This window comes from Heterodontus francisci, chromosome 31 (genome assembly GCF_036365525.1).
Source record: "Heterodontus francisci isolate sHetFra1 chromosome 31, sHetFra1.hap1, whole genome shotgun sequence".
In the NCBI taxonomy this organism is placed as follows: Eukaryota; Metazoa; Chordata; class Chondrichthyes; order Heterodontiformes; family Heterodontidae; genus Heterodontus; species Heterodontus francisci.
Window position 1 is genome coordinate 31,806,445 of NC_090401.1, and position 8,529 is coordinate 31,814,973.

At 66.9% G+C, this 8,529-nt stretch overlaps 1 protein-coding gene across 1 annotated transcript in view; it reads left to right on the plus strand.

The window, feature by feature from the left end:
- The first annotated feature begins 485 nt into the window (after positions 1-485).
- The window catches only part of utp11 (UTP11 small subunit processome component), a 59,966-nt gene continuing 51,922 nt past the window's right edge, over positions 486-8,529 (plus strand). The window contains exon 1 of the mRNA XM_068011235.1: positions 486-597. Within this exon, the coding sequence (XP_067867336.1) occupies positions 535-597 (63 nt within the window). The 5' untranslated portion in view covers positions 486-534. The remainder of the gene's footprint in view (positions 598-8,529) is intronic.

An 8,529-nucleotide genomic window follows, 5' to 3' on the forward strand; every position in this document is an offset into this window, starting at 1 on the left:
AAATACTGGAATCTATTATTAAGGAAATCTTAACAATGCACTTAGAAATGTTTGGAGAAAAGAGGAAATTAGTGCATAACGTCAAAGAGAGAAAGATACAATACATGGGTCACATCATTAGAGCAGATGATAGAGACAATTATTGGAAAATCATGTGAATAAACTTCCAGGAATACATCCAACCAAAGTTGGCAAACTCTCATGAAAACCATCCTTGACTCCAGCAGCCATCCACGAGGCAGTGGAGGCTCCAGCTCCAGCGGTGGAGTTTTCCAGCTCTCCACTAGGGGGGGGACAAAGCGGTGGAAGCCGGTCCGCGGGCGAAGCTGCTGGGGTTCCCGGATGTGGCCCCACCCTCATTGCCCCACCGCAACCACCCCACCCCACCCCCACCACCACCCCCCAGCCCGGATGGACTGGGTGCAGTAGCGCGGGGAGACCACGTGAGGGCGCAACCAGTCATCCGGAAATCACCTCTGACCCGGAAGCGGTTGGTTGTCCCTGGAGACCGGCTCACGAGGAATCGGAGTGAAGATGTCGGCCGCGTTCCGGAAGGCGCTGAAATCGGTGCAACGGAGCCACCGGGAGCGGAGCCAGGTGAGTGCGACTCGGGGCCGGGTGGTCCGGCCTCGGGCAGGACAAGGGGCCGTGTGGCGGAGGCTGCTCGGGCCCGGTCACTGCTTAAAGGGGCTGATAGCAGCTGAGAATAAATCGGCAAGAAAAAAACTGACTTTTTATTCAGCATCTGTCACAAAGTGTAACAATTGGAGCCAATTGTGGGCATTTTGTTGACTGTTCGACTTTCAGATAGCAATTGGATGTTTATTTGAAAAGAAAACACACATTGGATAACTGTCTCAGTGCCAGCACAGACAGGACGGGCCGAATGGCCTCCTGTTCTGTTGACAGGTCACTGACCGGAAATGATAACTCTGTTTCTCTCTCCACTGATGCTGCCAGACCTGCTGAGTGTTTCTAGCATTTTCCGTTCTTTATTTCAGATTTCCTGCATCCACATTATTTTGCTTTTACATTGAGTTATCTCCTATTCTGCATGATCTTGTTGAGAGGAACGTTCCCAATATGGCAGAGGGAAGCACTCAGCTTTAGTACAATATTGGTTAGGGTGTGTAGCATGGTTGTCCAGTAGAAAGCAAAAGGTTTCCATCCGGCCCGTAGAAGTATACTGTACCTGGAGGAGAGGGGGAGGGGAGCGGAGAGAGGGGTGGGGAGGGGAACAGGGGAGAGAGAGAGAGGGGTGGGGGACGGAGAGAGAGGCGGGGAGAGAGAGAGGAGGAGGGGGGGACGGCGGGAGAGAGAGGAGGAAGGGGGGACGGTGGGAGAGAGAGGAGGAGGGGGGGACGGGGAGAGAGAGGAGGGGGGGACGGGGAGAGAGAGGAGGGGGGGGACGGGGGAGAGAGAGGAGGGGGGGACGGGGGGAGAGAGAGGAGGGGGGGGACGGTGGGAGAGAGGAGGGGGGGGGACGGCGGGAGAGAGGAGGGGGGGGGACGGCGGGAGAGAGGAGGGGGGGGACGGCGGAGAGAGGAGGGGGGGGACGGGGAGAGAGGAGGGGGGGGACGGCGGGAGAGAGGAGGGGGGGACGGGAGAGAGGAGGGGGGGGACGGGGAGAGAGGAGGGGGGGGGGGACGGGGAGAGAGGAGGAGGGGGGGGGACGGGGAGAGAGGAGGGGGGGGGGGAGAGAGGAGGGGGGGGGGGGGAGAGAGGAGGGGGGGGGACGGGGAGAGAGGAGGGGGGGGGACGGGGAGAGAGGAGGGGGGGGGACGGGGAGAGGGAGGAGGAGGGGGGGGACGGGGAGAGGGAGGAGGGGGGGGGACGGGGAGAGGGAGGAGGGGGGGGGACGGGGAGAGGGAGGAGGAGGGGGGGACGGGGAGAGGGAGGAGGAGGAGGGGGGACGGGAGAGGGGGAGAGGGAGGAGGAGGGGGGGGACGGGGAGAGGGAGGAGGAGGGGGGGGAACGGGGAGAGGGAGGAGGAGGGGGGGACGGGGAGAGGGAGGAGGAGGGGGGGGACGGGGAGAGGGAGGAGGAGGGGGGGGACGGGGAGAGGGAGGAGGAGGAGGAGGGGGGGGACGGGGAGAGGGAGGAGGAGGGGGGGGACGGGGAGAGGGAGGAGGAGGAGGAGGGGGGGGACGGGGAGAGGGAGGAGGAGGAGGGGGGGACGGGGAGAGGGAGGAGGAGGAGGAGGGGGGGACGGGGAGAGGGAGGAGGAGGAGGAGGGGGGGACGGGGAGAGGGAGGAGGAGGAGGAGGGGGGGACGGGGAGAGGGAGGAGGAGGAGGAGGGGGGGACGGGGAGAGGGAGGAGGAGGAGGAGGGGGGGACGGGGAGAGGGAGGAGGAGGAGGAGGGGGGGGGACGGGGAGAGGGAAGAGGAGGAGGAGGAGGGGGGGACGGGGAGAGGGAAGAGGAGGAGGAGGAGGGGGGGACGGGGAGAGAGAGGAGGAGGGGGGGACGGAGAGAGAGAGAGGAAGAGGGGGGGACGGAGAGAGAGAGAGGAAGAGGGGGGGACGGAGAGAGAGAGGAAGAGGGGGGGACGGAGAGAGAGAGGAAGAGGGGGGGACGGAGAGAGAGAGGAAGAGGGGGGGACGGAGAGAGAGAGGAAGAGGGGGGGACGGAGAGAGAGAGGAAGAGGGGGGGACGGAGAGAGAGAGGAAGAGGGGGGGACGGAGAGAGAGAGGAAGGGGGGGACGGAGAGAGAGAGAGGAAGAGGGGGGGACGGAGAGAGAGAGGAAGAGGGGGGGACGGAGAGAGAGAGGAAGAGGGGGGGACGGAGAGAGAGAGGAAGAGGGGGGGACGGAGAGAGAGAGGAAGAGGGGGGGGACGGAGAGAGAGAGGAAGAGGGGGGGACGGAGAGAGAGAGGAAGAGGGGGGGACGGAGAGAGAGAGGAAGAGGGGGGGACGGAGAGAGAGAGGAAGAGGGGGGGACGGAGAGAGAGAGGAAGAGGGGGGGACGGAGAGAGAGAGGAGGAGGGGGGGGGGACGGAGAGAGAGAGGAGGAGGGGGGGGGGACGGAGAGAGAGAGGAGGAGGGGGGGGGACGGAGAGAGAGAGGAGGAGGGGGGGGGGACGGGGAGAGAGAGGAGGAGGGGGGGGAAGGGGGGAGAGAGGAGGGGGGGGACGGGGAGAGAGAGGAGGGGGGGGGACGGAGAGAGAGAGGAGGAGGGGGGGGGACGGAGAGAGAGAGGAGGAGGGGGGGGACGGGAGAGAGAGAGGAGGAGGGGGGGGACGGGGAGAGAGAGGAGGAGGGGGGGGACGGGGAGAGAGAGGAGGAGGGGGGGGACGGGGAGAGAGAGGAGGAGGAGGGGGGGACGGGGAGAGAGAGGAGGAGGAGGGGGGGACGGGGAGAGAGAGGAGGAGGGGGGGGACGGGGAGAGAGAGGAGGAGGGGGGGGACGGGGAGAGAGAGGAGGAGGGGGGGGACGGGGAGAGAGAGGAGGAGGAGGGGGGGACGGGGAGAGAGAGGAGGAGGGGGGGGGACGGGGAGAGAGAGGAGGAGGGGGGGGACGGGGAGAGAGAGGAGGAGGAGGGGGGGACGGGGAGAGAGAGGAGGAGGAGGGGGGGACGGGGAGAGAGAGGAGGAGGAGGGGGGGACGGGGAGAGAGAGGAGGAGGAGGGGGGGACGGGGAGAGAGAGGAGGAGGAGGGGGGGACGGGGAGAGAGAGGAGGAGGAGGGGGGGACGGGGAGAGAGAGGAGGAGGAGGGGGGGACGGAGAGAGAGGAGGAGGAGGGGGGGACGGAGAGAGAGGAGGAGGAGGGGGGGACGGAGAGAGAGGAGGAGGAGGGGGGGACGGAGAGAGAGGAGGAGGAGGGGGGGACGGAGAGAGAGGAGGAGGAGGGGGGGACGGAGAGAGAGGAGGAGGAGGGGGGGACGGAGAGCGAGGAGGAGGAGGGGGGGACGGAGAGAGAGAGGAGGAGGGGGGGACGGAGAGAGAGAGGAGGAGGGGGGGACGGAGAGAGAGAGGAGGAGGGGGGGACGGAGAGAGAGAGGAGGAGGGGGGGACGGAGAGAGAGAGGAGGAGGGGGGGACGGAGAGAGAGGAGGAGGGGGGGACGGAGAGAGAGGAGGAGGGGGGGACGGAGAGAGAGGAGGAGGGGGGGACGGAGAGGAGGAGGGGGGGACGGAGAGAGAGAGGAGGGGGGGACGGAGAGAGAGAGGAGGGGGGGACGGAGAGAGAGAGGAGGGGGGGACGGAGAGAGAGAGGAGGGGGGGACGGAGAGAGAGAGAGGAGGAGGGGGAGAGAGAGGGAGGGGGGGGAGAGAGAGGAGGAGGGGGAGAGAGAGGAGGAGGGGGAGAGAGAGAGGGGGGGGGGGACGGAGAGAGAGAGGGGGGGGGGGAACGGAGAGAGAGAGGGGGGGGAACGGAGAGAGAGAGGGGGGGGGAACGGAGAGAGAGAGGGGGGGGGGAACGGAGAGAGAGAGGGGGGGGACGGAGAGAGAGAGGGGGGGGGACGGAGAGAGAGAGGGGGGGGTCGGAGAGAGAGGGGGGGGGAGAGAGAGGGACGGAGAGAGAGAGAGCGAGGGGGGGCGGGACGGGGAGAGAGAGAGGGGGGGGAAGGAGAGAGAGAGAGGAGGAGGGGGGGAAGGAGAGAGAGAGAGGAGGAGGGGGGGAAGGAGAGAGAGAGAGGAGGAGGGGGGGAAGGAGAGAGAGAGAGGAGGAGGGGGGGAAGGAGAGAGAGAGAGGAGGAGGGGGGGAAGGAGAGAGAGAGAGGAGGAGGGGGGGAAGGAGAGAGAGAGAGGAGGAGGGGGGGAAGGAGAGAGAGAGAGGAGGAGGGGGGGAAGGAGAGAGAGAGAGGAGGAGGGGGGGAAGGAGAGAGAGAGAGGAGGAGGGGGGGAAGGAGAGAGAGAGAGGAGGAGGGGGGGAAGGAGAGAGAGAGAGGAGGAGGGGGGGAAGGAGAGAGAGAGAGGAGGAGGGGGGGAAGGAGAGAGAGAGAGGAGGAGGGGGGGAAGGAGAGAGAGAGAGGAGGAGGGGGGGAAGGAGAGAGAGAGAGGAGGAGGGGGGGGAAGGAGAGAGAGAGAGGAGGAGGGGGGGGAAGGAGAGAGAGAGAGGAGGAGGGGGGGGAAGGAGAGAGAGAGAGGAGGAGGAGGGGGGGGAAGGAGAGAGAGAGAGGAGGAGGGGGGGAAGGAGAGAGAGAGAGGAGGAGGGGGGGAAGGAGAGAGAGAGGAGGAGGGGGGGAAGGAGAGAGAGAGGAGGAGGGGGGGAAGGAGAGAGAGAGAGAGAGAGGAGGAGGGGGGGGAAGGAGAGAGAGAGAGGAGGAGGGGGGGAAGGAGAGAGAGAGAGGAGGGGGGGGGGACGGAGAGAGAGAGAGGAGGGGGGGGGGACGGAGAGAGAGAGAGGAAGAGGGGGGGACGGAGAGAGAGAGGAAGAGGGGGGACGGAGAGAGAGAGAGGAGAGGGGGGACAGAGAGAGAGGAGGAGGGGGGGACGGAGAGAGAGGAGGAGGAGGGGGGGACGGAGAGAGAGGAGGAGGAGGGGGGGACGGAGAGAGAGGAGGAGGAGGGGGGGACGGAGAGAGAGGAGGAGGAGGGGGGACGGAGAGAGAGGAGGAGGAGGGGGGGACGGAGAGAGAGGAGGAGGAGGGGGGGACGGAGAGAGAGGAGGAGGAGGGGGGACGGAGAGAGAGGAGGAGGAGGGGGGGACGGAGAGAGAGGAGGAGGAGGAGGGGGGGACGGAGAGAGAGGAGGAGGAGGAGGGGGGGACGGAGAGAGAGGAGGAGGAGGGGGGGACGGAGAGAGAGGAGGAGGAGGGGGGGACGGAGAGAGAGAGGAGGAGGGGGGGACGGAGAGAGAGAGGAGGAGGGGGGACGGAGAGAGAGGAGGAGGGGGGGACGGAGAGAGAGGAGGAGGGGGGGACGGAGAGAGAGGAGGAGGGGGGGACGGAGAGAGAGGAGGAGGGGGGGACGGAGAGAGAGGAGGGGGGGACGGAGAGAGAGAGAGAGGAGGGGGGGACGGAGAGAGAGAGGAGGGGGGGACGGAGAGAGAGAGGAGGGGGGGACGGAGAGAGAGAGAGGAGGAGGGGGAGAGAGAGGGGAGGGGGGGAGAGAGAGGAGGAGGGGGGGGACGGAGAGAGAGAGGAGGGGGGGACGGAGAGAGAGAGGAGGGGGGGACGGAGAGAGAGAGGAGGGGGGGGACGGAGAGAGAGAGGGGGGGGGACGGAGAGAGAGAGAGGGGGGGGTCGGAGAGAGAGGGGGGGAGAGAGAGGGACGGAGAGAGAGAGAGCGAGGGGGGGCGGGACGGGGAGAGAGAGGGGGGGGGAAGGAGAGAGAGAGAGGAGGAGGGGGGTAAGGAGAGAGAGAGAGGAGGGGGGTAAGGAGAGAGAGAGAGGAGGAGGGGGGGTAAGGAGAGAGAGAGGAGGAGGGGGGGAAGGAGAGAGAGAGAGAGAGAGGAGGAGGGGGGGAAGGAGAGAGAGAGAGAGGAGGAGGGGGGGAAGGAGAGAGAGAGAGAGAGGAGGAGGGGGGGGAAGGAGAGAGAGAGAGAGGAGGAGGGGGGGAAGGAGAGAGAGAGAGGAGGAGGGGGGGAAGGAGAGAGAGAGAGAGGAGGAGGGGGGGAAGGAGAGAGAGAGAGGAGGAGGGGGGGAAGGAGAGAGAGAGAGGAGGAGGGGGGGAAGGAGAGAGAGAGAGGAGGAGGGGGGGAAGGAGAGAGAGAGAGGAGGAGGGGGGACGGAGAGAGAGAGAGGAGGGGGGGGGACGGAGAGAGAGAGAGGAGGGGGGGACGGAGAGAGAGAGGAAGAGGGGGGGACGGAGAGAGAGAGGAAGAGGGGGGGACGGAGAGAGAGAGGAAGAGGGGGGGACGGAGAGAGAGAGGAGAGGGGGGGACGGAGAGAGAGAGGAAGAGGGGGGGACGGAGAGAGAGAGGAAGAGGGGGGGACGGAGAGAGAGAGGAGAGGGGGGGACGGAGAGAGAGAGGAAGAGGGGGGGACGGAGAGAGAGAGGAAGAGGGGGGACGGAGAGAGAGAGGAAGAGGGGGGGACGGAGAGAGAGAGGAAGAGGGGGGACGGAGAGAGAGAGGAAGAGGGGGGGACGGAGAGAGAGAGGAAGAGGGGGGGACGGAGAGAGAGAGAGGAAGAGTGGGGGGACGGAGAGAGAGAGGAAGAGGGGGGGACGGAGAGAGAGAGGAAGAGGGGGGGACGGAGAGAGAGAGGAAGAGGGGGGGACGGAGAGAGAGAGGAAGAGGGGGGGACGGAGAGAGAGAGGAAGAGGGGGGGACGGAGAGAGAGAGGAAGAGGGGGGACGGAGAGAGAGAGGAAGAGGGGGGGACGGAGAGAGAGAGGAAGAGGGGGGACGGAGAGAGAGAGGAAGAGGGGGGGACGGAGAGAGAGAGGAGGGGGGGACGGAGAGAGAGGAAGAGGGGGGGACGGAGAGAGAGAGGAAGAGGGGGGACGGAGAGAGAGAGGAAGAGGGGGGGACGGAGAGAGAGAGGAAGAGGGGGGACGGAGAGAGAGAGGAAGAGGGGGGGACGGAGAGAGAGAGGAAGAGGGGGGGACGGAGAGAGAGAGGAAGAGGGGGGGACGGAGAGAGAGAGAGGAGAGGGGGGGACGGAGAGAGAGAGGAGAGGGGGGGACGGAGGAGAGAGAGGAAGAGGGGGGGACGGAGAGAGAGAGGAGAGGGGGGGACGGAGAGAGAGAGGAAGAGGGGGGGACGGAGAGAGAGAGGAGAGAGGGGGGGACGGGAGAGAGAGGAGGAGGGGGGGACGGGAGAGAGAGGAGAGGGGGGGGACGGGAGAGAGAGAGGAGGAAGAGGGGGGGGACGGGAGAGAGAGAGGAGGAGGGGGGGACGGAGAGAGAGAGGAGAGGGGGGACGGGGAGAGAGGAGGAGGGGGGGACGGAGGAGAGAGAGGAGGGGGGGGACGGGGAGAGAGAGGAGGAGGGGGGGACGGGAGAGAGAGGAGGAGGGGGGGACGGGGAGAGAGAGGAGGAGGGGGGGGACGGGGAGAGAGAGGAGGAGGGGGGGACGGGGAGAGAGAGGAGGAGGGGGGGACGGGAGAGAGAGAGGAGGAGGGGGGGACGGGGAGAGAGAGGAGGAGGGGGGGGACGGGAGAGAGAGGAGAGGGGGGGACGGGGAGAGAGAGGAGGAGGAGGGGGGGACGGGGAGAGAGAGGAGGAGGAGGGGGGGACGGAGAGAGAGAGGAGGAGGGGGGGGACGGAGAGAGAGGAGGAGGAGGGGGGGACGGAGAGAGAGAGGAGGAGGGGGGGACGGAGAGAGAGAGGAGGAGGGGGGGACGGAGAGAGAGGAGGAGGAGGGGGGACGGAGAGAGAGGAGGAGGAGGGGGGGACGGAGAGAGAGAGGAGGAGGGGGGGACGGAGAGAGAGGAGGAGGAGGGGGGACGGAGAGAGAGAGGAGGAGAGGGGGGACGGAGAGAGAGAGGAGGAGGGGGGGACGGAGAGAGAGAGGAGGAGGGGGGGACGGAGAGAGAGAGGAGGAGGGGGGGACGGAGAGAGAGAGGAGGAGGGGGGGGAGCGAGAGAGAGGAGGAGGGGGGGACGGAGAGAGAGAGGAGGAGGGGGGGACGGAGAGAGAGAGGAA